A 12,997-nucleotide genomic window follows, 5' to 3' on the forward strand; every position below is an offset into this window, starting at 1 on the left:
GCGGTAAGGAGCAGAGCTTGGCTTTCTGGAGCCGGGGGCGGAGCGCGGGCGGTCCCGGCCCCGGTTGTTGGTGGGAGTCGCCCGACCTGGCTCCTCCCCAGGCCCGCCCGGGCACGTTTATCTTGTGACTGAGGCGGTCGCTTCTTCTTCCTCGCCCTTGGAACCTGTTCAGCTGCGATGCGTTTCCTGGCCGTCGCGTTCGTGCTCCTGGCGCTCAGCGCCTCCGCCCTGGCCGAACCTGTGTCTTTCAAGGACTGCGGTGAGCCGGAGCCAGTCCGAGATTCCCGCGCGCTCTGCGGGAGCCCCCGCCGGAACCCGGCGCCGAGTCCCCCGGCGGGGTTGGCCAGGTCCCTCGGGCGGCCAGGCTCAGCCTCGGACCCAGCGTAGAGTGGGCTGGAGGGGGCTGCGGTTGGGGAGAAGATGCGGGCGGCAAACCCAGTGGCTCACAACTTTGTCTCGTCCTGGGACGCGTTTTTGGGGGTCCCTGGACAATGTCCTGGAGGTGGGCCTTTTGCTGAAGTTTTCTAAAGTTTGTAGGGCGGCAGACAACTGAAGGTCCCAATGCTCCGCGGGGCGTGAGGGGCACAGAACTTTATGTTTGCCTTGGATCTTTGGATGACCTCTCCCTCGCTACTCCGTTTTCTTTTATTCCTAATTTCCCTTTTGCTGACAAGTCAAAAGTCAATTCTCCTTTTCATGATTTATTGCGTTACCGCTTCCTTTGTGCTATATAATTTGGGGATTCTTAATCACTTTTTCCTCCTTTCTATAAAACTCATGTTACTCATCACAGCTTGTGACACATAACCCCCCGCACCCACACCCCGCTCTTGGCGCTGTGCTAGGGATCTTTGTTGGGAAATACAGCAGGGGCTTCTACGAAATTGTGAGTTTTTTCGTTCAGTCAAGTCTATAGAATTAATTATTCTAGCAGAACTTTTTCTGACGTGGAAAGGTGTAATGATAAATGAAAGGAGACTTTCTATAAAATTTGTGAGCTGGAAGGAACATTCAGATTCTGTGTGTCTTTGTCTGCCCCTCCCCCACTCATGCTCTTTCTCTAAAAAATAAACATTAAAAAAGTTTTTTAAAAGAAAAAGTAAGAGAATAAATGCTCTTTCCACTATGTCATCAATTGATTTTGAGGCAAAAGCAAAATTAGGCTAAGGGACAGGACCGATTAAGGAATGAGACTGCTGGCCTAATAATACTTAGCAAATGCTGTTCCACTAAACTAGTAGCACTTGAAAGATGCTATTATCACCTCAAATTACTGTATATCCCCCCCCCTCCCCCGTTAAACTTAGTGGCCGAATTTGGATAAAGACACAATATTTATTAATTCATCCAACCCTCAGGATGTGTTTTACAGAGGAGAAAACAGGCACGGAGGAGTAACTTCCCCAAGTTTTCTCGCTTTTTTTTAATGTTTATTTTTGAGAAAGCAAGCAGGGAAGGGGCAGAGAGAGGGAGACAGAACCATAAGCAGGCTCCAGGCTCTGAGCTGTCCCCACAGAGCCTAACTCGGGGCTCGAACTCTTAAACTGTGACATCATGCCCTGAGCTGAAGTTGGACCCTTAACTGAGCCACCCGGTGGCCCGACTTACCAAAGTCTCACAGCTAGTAAGCGGAAGGAAGTTAGTGGGTGTCTGTGAACCACTTTGGGTTTCAGTGGTAACATTAACATTTAAAAAAGTGGTGAGGGGTCCCTGGGTGGCTCAGTCGGTTAGGTGGATGGCTTCAGCTCAGGGCATGCATGACCTCACACTTGATTTCGAGGGAGCACCTCATCGCATCTCTCTCTCTCTTCTGTCTACCCCTCCCCCACATGTGAGCATTCTCTCTCTCTCTCTCTCTCTCTCTCTCTCTCAAAAATAAACATTAGGGGAAAAAAACTAAGGAAACCAATTCTAGTTATTGTCCTATGAAAAGAGCAGACATACACCTACAGCAAATACTTCTTAAGGAAGAGAGGGAGGGTTTCAGTTACAGATTAGCAATTTACTTTTGATTGGGAAATAACAATGTAAACTTCATTGCCCACATCAAAAGATTTTTGAGTTCCACTCTCTGACCCCTTTCCCCTGGAGCAGTATTTCCTCAAGTGAAAAATGGGGCCAACCAAACTGGTTTTGCTATTTTTTGCCAGTTAGGACTGAGGAGTTTGTTCTGTTGACATTGGAAGTCCGAGAACCTCTTGTCAGTAAAACTGGATGAAGGAGCTACAAGTACTGCTCTTCACTTGGGTCCTACTAGATCACATGACCCAGCCTTGAAAGAAGCAGGGAGATGGGGGACCGCAAGGAATTTACACACCTAGCTGGAGGAGTGTTGGTCAGCAGGATGCAACTGTTCCACCCAAGAGCAGGCACAGGCTGAGAAAGCCAAGTACATCTACATGAGCTTCTCGTTTCATATCGCAGGGGCTGAGCCAACCTGATGACTGCAGAGGAGAGGCCCACCTTTTGCATGAAAAGGAACTTGCTAACCCACCCGCAGCAACTATTCTAGATTAAGTTCATGGACTGGATCCCGATGTGATGATAAAATAAACATACATGGCATTACCCCGTTGCAAACACTTAATCTGAGAGCTTCATGTGTGTGAGCTCCCCTACTCTATGAGGCATTACTGTTATCCCCAGAGGGGTGAAATGTCTCATTTTGAGGTTTCGTAGTGAGTAACAGAGCCAATGAGACTGCAAACCCAGGTGTCAGGTCCCAGAGCAGTGATGGCTGAATGGTAGAGCTTAGGCTTTTCTTGCTGTAAGTGGTGTTACCAGGCAGTTTGCTTGCATTCTGTCCATTCGGCTGCCAGTTTCAGGGGCCCAGAGGTGGCAGCGGGAGTTTTAAAGACTTTGGCTAACCTGTTTGGGTCAAGCATTTATGGGGGACAAACAGCACTTTTGTCTTTATTTCGACTGAAATTTTTACAAAAAGACACATACCCTGTCTTAGAGACACTTATCTTAAAGACCACATTTATAAAGTGGAGGGTACAACCATTTACTGCAGATGCATTCTTAAATGGGTTTCACCAGTAGGGGTGTTCAAAGCTCAGAGACCACCAGCTTGGCTCCATACCAGGACAGGGTTGGGAGAAAGTGGGGGAGGGCAGCTACAGAACAGCCAGTCTTGAACTGTGTGAACAGCAGCACTGAAGCCAGAACCATCACTTGTGCCATATGTATGCTGCTTTAAATCCTACGTGGGGGTGGAAGGAGGGGTGAGCATAACGTTCCCTGGTGTAGTCCCGCCAGGATATAGAGGAGGGAAGCTGGCTTCATATACTTAACGGATTTTCTTAATTCCCCTTCTCCCATGGAATATGAAGAGTTTCCTGATGAGCAGAGCACCTTCCTGTCAGGGGACAGCATAGGCAGTTTCTTTTCCCTCCTATTCCAATTTATGATTCTTTTTTTTCACAGGTTCTGGGTTTGGAGTTATAAAGGAACTGAACGTGAGCCCATGCCCCACGCAGCCCTGCAAACTGCACAAAGGCCAGTCTTACAGTGTCAATGTCACCTTCACCAGTAGTAAGTAAAGGTGGCTCTCGCCTTCATTTCAAAGCATACCGTCAGTCTCACATGTTGGAATGGGCATGGGGATATGGGGGAGGGGAGTTGCAGTCAGGAAGTCTGTGACCTCCCTTCCAGCTTCTGCAAAGCTCAGACTTCGCCTCTCTAAGATTTAGGGAATTCATCTGGGACCCAAGGAAAAAAATCTGAGCTTCCTTCCTCAAGGTAAAGAAATATTATTGGAACTTGTTGCTTTCTGGTACCACATTCATCACCTTCAGCTTCCTAGGAATCTAGACAAATGCAAAATCTTTATTTCTAGAAAGGGTATCAACCTTAAATCCTTTACTCATTTTCTATCCCATGGACCTAGATAGGGCAGTCTAATAAGAAATCTCAAAGTTCCTGTCATCTCCTTTTCTTAAGCCTGAAGACAGCATTAAATACTAGAGTTATTTTGTCTCCTGGATGATACCCTATCCCCTCTATCATTCCAAACCAAAAATGTACCTTCTTTTTTTTTTCTTTTTAGATTTTTTTAAAGTGACCCGCATACCCAACATGGGGCTCAAACTCACACCCTAACAGCTGATAACCCTGGTATTGCATTTATTCCTCCTGCCCATCTTGTGATATGGAGGGTAGAGGAGAGCAAGAGCTGTACCTCATCTTTCAAACCTTACCCAGTTTCTAAAGGGTTATTGCATTTCTTTGGAGATTCCTTTCCATTTGGTTCTTCTTTTCTTTTTTCTTTTTTTTTTTTTTTTAATATTTTTTAATGTTTATTTTTGAGACAGAGACAGAGCTTGAGTGGGGAAGGAAAGAGAGAGAGGGAGACACAGAATCTGAAGCAGGCTCCAGGCTCTGATCTGTCAGCACAGAGCCCAATGCGGGGCTCGAACCCACAAACTGTGAGATCATGACCTGAGCAGGAGCCGGACGCTTAACCAACAGAGCCACCCAAGTGCCTCTTGGTTCTTCTTTTCTAAAGGAATCCTGTGAGCAGGGCATTTGAGAATTCAGTGACCTATCTTCTAAAACTCTAAACTCTAAAACATTGTATAAGATACACCATACACTCTGGCGGAAGTTGATGTAATTAGTAAACCGAAAGTTTACTGCCCAAAAAACTCGGTTACTGTGTTGGATAAAGTTATTTATCCAGGTAGCTCGGATTCTCCTGAGGAACTGTAACAGGCAAGAAAGAGCAAGTGGGGTCGAGAGCAAAGAAAACAGCCCTCTTAGTTGCTTTTTTTTTTTTTTTTAGAGCACATACTTATTCTGTAGCATTCGGAGAGGTACTAAGCGTAACTACAAAGAGCAGTAGACTCTAGGAGTTAAGAAGTACAGACTTTATGGGGCGCCTGGATGGCTCAGTCAGTTGAGTGTCTGACTTCAGCTCAGGTCAGGATCTCATGGTTTGTGGGTTCAAGCCCTGCATTGGGCTCTGTGCTGACAGCTCAGAACCTGGAGCCTGTGTCGGATTCTGTGTCTCTCTCTCACTCTCTGCCCCTCCCCTGCTCGCGCTCTGCCTGTCTGTCTCTCTCTCAGATAATTAAATGTTTTTTAAAAAAAAGAAAAAAAGAAGTACAGACTTTATGATTTGCTATCATAGCAATGCCATTGCTTGAGAACGTATCTGCATCTTTTACTTCACGTTTAGAAATGAGCTGTCCCCTTCACCATCTCAGTCTCTTTCTTTCCTCTTAGATATTGCATCTCAGAAAAGCAAAGCTGTGGTGCACGGAATCGTGATGGGCTTACCAGTTCCCTTTCCCATCCCTGAGCCTGATGGTTGTAAGAGTGGAATCAACTGTCCCATCCAAAAAGACAAGACCTACAGCTACCTGAATAAACTACCTGTGAAGAATGAATACCCCTCTGTAAGTGACACTGTTGTTCAGGACAGTGGTAGCCTTGCGACTAGATGAGAAATCTGAGGAGAGGGGGCAGGAAGAAGAGACTGGGTAGGCGTCCTTCATCTCTCTGTGATGAAGAAGCAGAAGCTCAGGGGCAAGATGAGTTTGAGTGGTAGGAATCACGAGGTAGGGCAGGTGTTTTTCCCCGTGTCCCTTTGTTCTTTGTCACCTCATCATTAGCCTGGGCTCATGATGCCATATTGATATACAGTATTTTCCTGGATTCTCATGACCCCCCTTTGCCGAGGCAGTATTACCCCTGTTTTACAAATGAAGAAATGTGAGCCTCCAATGTTAAGCAAAATGAACAGAATCCACTGCGCTAAGAAATATTACATCTAGATCTAGGGCTGGGCCTTGTGACCCCAAAACTTGTGCACTGTTAAAAGATTTTAGGCAGGTATCAAATAGTTCAAGATGTCAAGTTGTTATAAAGAAATCCTGATTTCTCCATTAACCTCTTAACAAGAGCAGTAGTTTGCTAACTCCATAGCAGAGAGGTCACTTTCCCACACAATTCTTTCTGCCCTCTATCCCCCCAGCCCCTGCCTTCCCCTTTGGCTTACTCTGCTATCCCTACTTCTTTTTCTACCACACACGTGTGAGGTAGAACCTGTTGGAATGGGCCTGTATTAAAGATATGAATCCTAATAATAATGGAAGAAGTAATCGGATTCCTTTTTTCCATGAAGGAAAACAAACAACTGAATATTTTGAAAGGAAATCAAGTAGAATCCAGGAGCAATCCAGCCATTTGTTTTCTAGAAATGGCAAGTAATTAAAGAACATTCCAAAGAGACTCTAATAGAGGGAGTCTGTGTTTAAGGGATATAAGAGACCCTACAGGTCAGGGACAGGTTATTGATTAATTTGCAGAGTTATCTATAAAGTCACAGGCATTTCTGAGCCTTGGTCACTTACACAGAGAATCTAATTAGGGCCTTATACATCATGGGCACTTCCTATATGGTAGCTATTGTTGTGTGAATTACGTTTCATTTGAAAAACATCTTAAACTATGTTAATTTAAGCACTAAGTGAAACAGTAGTTAATGTGTGCTAGTCTTGGAAAACTTACAAGTTCCGAGGTGCAGGTCACAGTCACTCAAATGTTGAGTTGTGAAGAAACATTTGAGTACAAATTAGAGGTAGTAACTAATTACAAGTAAGCTAATTCTCTACATAAGAAAGGACTAGAAAATTTGCAATGATTTTTTTTTAAGAATTAGAAGGAACAGTTCATAATGTAACAAGTCCAAGCAGAGATTTTAACGAGGTATATTATTAAAAAAAAAAAAAGTTTAAAGAAGTTAACTGAAGCTCTATTGCTACAAAGCATCATTGTTCCTGAAACTATTCATATACTCATAAACTTCTTTGGACATCATTTGTATTCTGACATTTTCAGCTAACAAGTAACAAGGTATTTTGTTATACCTAAGAGTAACATTACTCTCTTCTTCATGGTTACCCTTGGAAAAAGCTAGATCAGATTGCCAAGTACATAAGAAATTGTTTAAATGTAAAAGTATCTTCCATGCAAGGCTTCATTATGTACCATTGATCTAAGAGGGAAAGGAATGCTTTAGGAATTATGTCTGATGAGTCAACGAGGTTAGTATGTGGTCCTAACACCAAATCCTAGGTGTGAGCTTGGCTTGCTCTTTTAAGTTGAAGACCACAGGCTGTGCACATCTCCCAAGTGGCCTTCGTGACGACATGATTCAAGAAAAAAAGTCTAAGGCATTAGGCAGTTTGTTACTAGGATTCATAGTTAAACCAATTCTAGATTGAGTTGAGGTCCTGCTTCCATTTTTCCCAATTCTTTTTCTCTTTCTCCAGATAAAAGTGGTGGTGAAGTGGGAGCTTCTGGATGACAAAGACCGGAGTCTCTTCTGCTGGGAAATCCCAGTGCAGATTGAAGACTAGAGGCGTTGGTGCCAGCATGTTGCCTGGGGGTGAGAAAGCAACGGGTGGAGGGAGGGCAGAAGTCAAGTCTAACCTCAATAAAAGGGATTTCAACACAGCTGTGTTGTGCCTCTCAGCCTCCAGAAGGTTCCAGACCCTATTTCTTGAGAGCTCAGAACTATTGCCCTTGTAATATCTTTGGTGAAGGGTTAGAAAAAAGAAGAGAAGAGAGAGAGGGATAGGCATGGATTTAATTGTCTTCAGTATTTTTTGGCATTGGAAAAAGAAAGGTCCAGCCAGTCAGGACCCGAATGAGGCTGCTTCGGGCTATTGGATAACCTGCCCTTGGGTTATCGGCCCTCGCAGCGGAGGAGGGTTTCCAAACCCCCCCCCCCCGCCCCCCACCTAACTGGGGTATTACATCTGCAAGTTCCTCATCTCCAAGTGCCTCACTGAGTTCAGTGCGTCGGGCCAGCGAGCCTGCTGACTCTTAACAGCACCTGCTGGTCTTCTGCTTCAACAGTAGTGACTTGCTGGCCGGTGGGGCCCAGCAGCTCGGTGGAGGGGAGGCGCTCAACGACAGAAACTCCACTCTGAATGGACAGTTGTCTGCGGTTACCCCAGCTCCTTTTCTGTCTTAGGTGATTTTCATTAAATGCAACACTTGATTAACAGATGTTTGATTTTTCTTTTTTTTAACAACATTAACCTGTGGCCTCTTTATGCACCTGGCAATGTCCCTTTGAATAAATAAAAACTTGGCAGTCTTGTGTTCTGCATATTGGCAGTGGTCACCTGCTCCTTTCAGGCAGTATTTTCCCCCAGGTCTGTGGAAGGTGGACCCCCTGGTCCCATGGTCCCAGAGTGCAGTAGAGTCTTTCAGAAACTGCCTTTTCTTCCTTTTCTGCCCAAGGAGACTTTACCTATTTTACACAAAATGACCTTACTTTTTGCTTTATTTTGCACTCTCCGGTACCACCAGATGCGCTTGAATGAAGCAGTGAAAGCAAACACCACATAATTGAATAAGAACATGTGAAAGGTCAAGGGAACTAAATGGGGACGGGAAGGGGCAGGGAGTTGGAGGCTACAAGCTGCCATGAAGCACACTAGTCCTTTGGGAATCTTTCACCATGAGGAGAGCCTAGAAGCTTAAAAATGAAACGAGAAGTTGTGGCAAATAATAGCCAAGCGAATTAAGTCTTGAAGTTTCCTGTTTTGGAAATGCAAAGTATTTGCACTTCAAAATATATGGGCCATATATTTTGCTGCCTGCTTTAATCAACGCGCTGTCAATCAGCTTCTAGCGGTCACAGGGATCACAACCCTATTCACAAGTGAGTTGGGTAATGTGGACCTCAAAAAGCCATCTCTTATTTTTTTTTTAAATGTTTTATTTATTTTTGATACAGAGAGAGACAGAGCATGAGAGGTGGAGGGGCAGAGAGAGAAGGAGACACAGAACTGGAAGCAGGCTCCAGGCTCTGAGCTAGCTGTCAGCACAGAGCCTGATGCAGGGCTTGAACCCACGAACGTGAGATCTGACCTGAGCCGAAGTCGGAGGCTTAACTGACTGAGCCACCCAGGCGCCCCAAGCCATCTCTTTTAGATTGGGGTGTTTATACAGCAAGTAAGCCATTTGATCCAGCTCACTTCATCCCAGTAACTTCACTAGAGCTTTGGATTTCCTTGGCTTGTGAGTTTCCCAGGAAAACCACCAGGGGACAGCCATAGATCAGGAATAAAGTTATCAGCTGCCAAGACTTACCAGTTAATTCCCAGAGCCATTCAAGCACTGTCCTCTATACCTGGATACTGTGTCCTATCACATTGTGTGTAGAGGGTCAGCCCACTCATGGGTCTCCCCATGCTGGACTCTGTGTCTATCAGCTTGGACCATTCCAAAGGGGCTTAACTGCAGTGGTTTCTGGCTTCAGACTGCCAGTAGTCGGATCCTGGCTTCACCAATTAATAGGACCTCCAGTGCAGTCTTCAAATTTTTAACTTCTCTGTTCTTCCGTTTCCTTATCTGTTAAATAGGGACAATGACAGCAGGGCTTTGGGGACTAAGTAAGATGCCGCATGTAAAACACTTAGAATGACCCCTGACTTGTTAAATATTAGCTATTATTGTAGGAGGTAGACCTTGTTCCTCATCAAGAAATAGCAGGGAAAATCAGAAGGTTCAATCTGAGGTGTGATGATATGTCACCTCAGAAAAATGAGCCTATCCTCTTCATGGAACTTTCTGAGCTTCCTGGAAAAGCTCCGTTCTCACGTATGCCTGCTCTCTCCTTATTCCCGGAAGACTGCCCGTGTCACCAAATGCCTTCAAGGCTCACAGCTCCCTGCCCTGCATTTTGTACTCATGACCTCCTATGTTAAAAGAAGACAGGAGAAAAGCAGTTCAGTTAGTGTATACCCTTTAGTCAAAGCAGAAAGGTAATGCAACGGCTTATAACTGTTTACCAGCCACTGTGAGGCTACACGGAGCCTGCGGCGGTGAGCCAGGTAGGGCTCCCATGGGGGGATTAGTTTGAAAGGTCGGCTTCTGTATAGACAGTTCATAGGCACCTCCTGAGTCATTAAAGTATTGAGAAACACTGAACCTTAGGCTATATAAGAAAGGTCATGCTCTTCCCAGTGACAGTCTCATACTTTTCTAGTCCACTGAGCAAGCCAGGAGGCTTAGACAGAGCTCCTCTCCTGCATGAATTCCAGGGCAGAACAATTCCAGACGCCAGTCATTTAAAAAGCACAAGGAGCACCCATCCTTACAGAATAAAAGAAACCTAACATCCAGTAATCTCCAGTTTGGGAGAGGGTTAGGTGGGAGGCCTAGCATTTAGTCAGATCATCAGGTTAATGAAAAGCAGTAAGTGTGGAGTAATTTCTAATCCTGTATGTTTTGGGTTTTGAAACCTAAGTTAATTTTTTAAAAGAAACAATTAAGATTGATATTGATTATGCTTCAAAGGTTAATGAAACAGTCTGTTCTCTGAGGAAACCCACAGATGTAGGAAGAGTGGCTGGACATAGGTGAGGTCCAGGCTAAGGGAAAATGTCTGGGATTAGCCATTCATGTCTGATAATCCAAAAAGCAAATATTACTTAAGTGACTGGGTTGCTTACCGAGGATGATTATTTCATAAGCAATACAGTTGGAAGTTCGGGGGGAAAGGGTCAGTATGAGGACAAGGTCATGGTACATAGGAAGAGCACTGACACAGAGGAAAGGATTATGTGTGAGATATGTCACCAAGGTGATAGTCGTCTAGAACAAGTGGTTTTCCCAAGGGCCCTGTGGGAAGAACACAGCACTGGAAAGAGCTTGGAGGATTTAAAAGCCTGGGGTACTGTGTGTGTGTGTGTGTGTGTGTGTGTGTGTGGTGGGAATGGTGGGGGGAGCATTGTTATGTGACCTGGGGTGGAAGGTGGCACTGCTTGTCCACAGATACTGTCTAAAAGAGTCCTCCTCACAGGACCTGTGTCATTTGGGGTTATTGTGTCCTTTTCCATGAAGAGAATCCCCTGGCCAATCCCTCAGATTCCAAACTGAAACCTATTCACTTACAGCTGTCAGTTGACTAGCAACTAAATGGTCTGGGTGTTGGTTGCCATGGAAACAGCTAAAAGGCCCATTGCTATGGGAACGCGCCATGCTCTCCAAACCAGGGGTTTGGTTCCGAAAAAGGAGTGGAGGGCAGGGTGGAGAGGGGAGCCCAGATGGGCCGCAAAGGTGCTGAGAGTCCTGCCAGGGGATGAGCAGTGTGGTGAGGGAGCCTGGAGAGCTCCTCACCACTGGGACCGAAGAGCAGTGACTTCTTCCACTTTCTGCAGGCACTCCCCACCTGTCCTCTGTGCACTGTCCCGTGGTAGCCATCGAGCACAGGTGTTCACTCTCCCAAGGGGAGAGGAAGAACATGAGGTTTTGGATAGAACTGACATGGCAGTGCTGCCACCTTCATCTGGGGGGCTCTGAGAGGGGAAGTTTCAGCTCCTCTCTGCACAGGAGCCCATTCTCCACTCCTCCTGTGTCCCAGATAAACAGCCAACAGGTGGGAGGAGCTTGGCTCTGGCTGCCAGGGGGTCAGGCCAGTAAGGAGCCTGGCAGACAAAATGAATGGCTGCTTTGGCCTTGAGGGTGGCAGAAATGGTGAGGGCTCCAGGTGAGGAAGCAGAAGGCCATCCAGCAACAGCAGTCTCTGTTGTGGGCATTAGAGAAACGCACCGCTCTGCCTCTGCCCCCTACCCCCCACCTGCTTGCCTCTACCACAAACGGGTACTGCAGGTGGAACAAAATATGAAAGACGAGGTTTGACAGAGTCTCAGCGGATGTGCACAATGGTTATAAGATTCTTTTTTGAGTTTTGCAATCCAGGGAAATAACCAACATCAGTGTTGAGTGGGAAGACGACCTTTGACTGAAACAAAGAAAAAGCATCCTAGGGGCGCCTGGGTGGCTCGTCGGCTAAGCCTCCAACTTCGGCTCAGGTCAGATCTCACGTTCGTGGGTTCGGGCCCCGCGTCGGGCTCTGTGCTGACCGCTGGCTCAGAGCCTGGAGCCTGCTTCCGGTTCTGTGTCTCCTCTCTCTGCCCCTCCCCCTCTCATGCTCTGTCTCTCTCTGTATCAAAAATAAATAAAAAAATTTTAAAAAAAAAGCATCCTAGTGGCTCCACCAACAACAACTGTCAACGTGTGGTGTATACATTCGAGGGATTGGGCTAGTTAATCTCTGAAATCTCTGTCATACCAACAGTTTACTGAGACACTGAAGGGAAGTTCTGGCACCATGGGCAAGAGGACTCAGACAAATCATACCTATGCGAGCAAGGAACATTCATGGGGGGCAGAGGAGCTTAGGACTGAGACGAAGACCAAGACCTTTGATTTAAAAGCCATCTCAGACATATTTGGCCCAGGGAACTTTCACCTGACTCTCCCAGAATTCTGAGATGCCCAGCCTAGATTTTTTTTTTTTTCTCCTAATCTTGGTGTCTGCCTACTGTTGTTGGTCTGAGCCCCTCCTAGGGAGTTTTAGAATCTGGGAGCCTGGCACCAGAGAAAGAGAGCGATGCCACTCAACATTTGCACTGCTCCACGGGACAACTGAGCATTTTCCCCAGGATCTGTGGGGAGATTTTCACTTTTGGAACATAGTTATCTATAGATTTCCGTAACATTTAAAATCTTAAATACAAGCTGAGTTTCTATCCCACCTCTGACTCTTTGCTTTTGATTGACTTTGGGAAGTTACTTAACCTCGGAAGGCCTCAAGTCCTCAGCTGTAAAATAGGATAAGAATACCTGCCTCGGGGAAGTTCTAATGATGACCCAAGGTGGGATATGCAAAGTGCTCAGTGCAGCTCTCCCAACTCTAATAAGTACCTGGTGATTATTAGCCTTTCAGATAAGAAAAGAAGGTTGCAGCCATGGAAACTGCTCAATGGCCTACAATCAGGCATTTGCCATGGATTTGTCTTCCAAATTTAATTCCAGGTGTCATTCAAGACTAATGTTCCCTCCAACAGTCTTCCCTGTGGTTTGCCTTCATTAAGGCAAATTCTAATCCTCTCTTTTAGGACACTTAACCACATTCTTTTTTATGTATAATTTTTGTGTGTCAGGTTACCTTCCTACTGTAGACATC

At 45.7% G+C, this 12,997-nt stretch overlaps 1 protein-coding gene across 2 annotated transcripts; it reads left to right on the top strand.

Annotated features, from left to right (window-relative positions):
• Positions 1 to 79: 79 nt before the first annotated feature.
• Positions 80 to 8,020, top strand: NPC2 (NPC intracellular cholesterol transporter 2). 2 transcript variants are annotated; one of them, XM_029952650.1, is made up of 4 exons: positions 80 to 259; positions 3,430 to 3,537; positions 5,230 to 5,402; positions 7,281 to 8,020. In XM_029952650.1, the coding sequence occupies exons 1-4, from the start codon at positions 178 to 180 to the stop codon at positions 7,365 to 7,367; spliced, it is 450 nt and encodes a 149-aa protein (XP_029808510.1). In that variant the 5' UTR covers positions 80 to 177; the 3' UTR covers positions 7,368 to 8,020. The 2 variants fall into 2 exon arrangements, with proteins under 2 accessions (XP_029808510.1, XP_029808511.1); XM_029952651.1 differs by lacking the exon at positions 80 to 259 and adding an exon at positions 406 to 502.
• Positions 8,021 to 12,997: the final 4,977 nt, after the last annotated feature.

Source organism: Suricata suricatta, chromosome 9, assembly GCF_006229205.1.
Source record: "Suricata suricatta isolate VVHF042 chromosome 9, meerkat_22Aug2017_6uvM2_HiC, whole genome shotgun sequence".
NCBI lineage: Eukaryota > Metazoa > Chordata > Mammalia > Carnivora > Herpestidae > Suricata > Suricata suricatta.

What these genes read in the sequence shown, in the direction of transcription:
- NPC2 (XM_029952650.1), top strand. Translation starts at nt 178, where the DNA reads ATGCGTTTCCTGGCCGTCGCGTTCGTGCTCCTGGCGCTCAGCGCCTCC. An exon ending in TGTGTCTTTCAAGGACTGCG is followed by an intron (nt 260 to 3,429) that starts GTGAGCCGGAGC and finishes TTTTTTTCACAG; the next exon opens with GTTCTGGGTTTGGAGTTATA. An exon ending in CAATGTCACCTTCACCAGTA is followed by an intron (nt 3,538 to 5,229) that starts GTAAGTAAAGGT and finishes CTTTCCTCTTAG; the next exon opens with ATATTGCATCTCAGAAAAGC.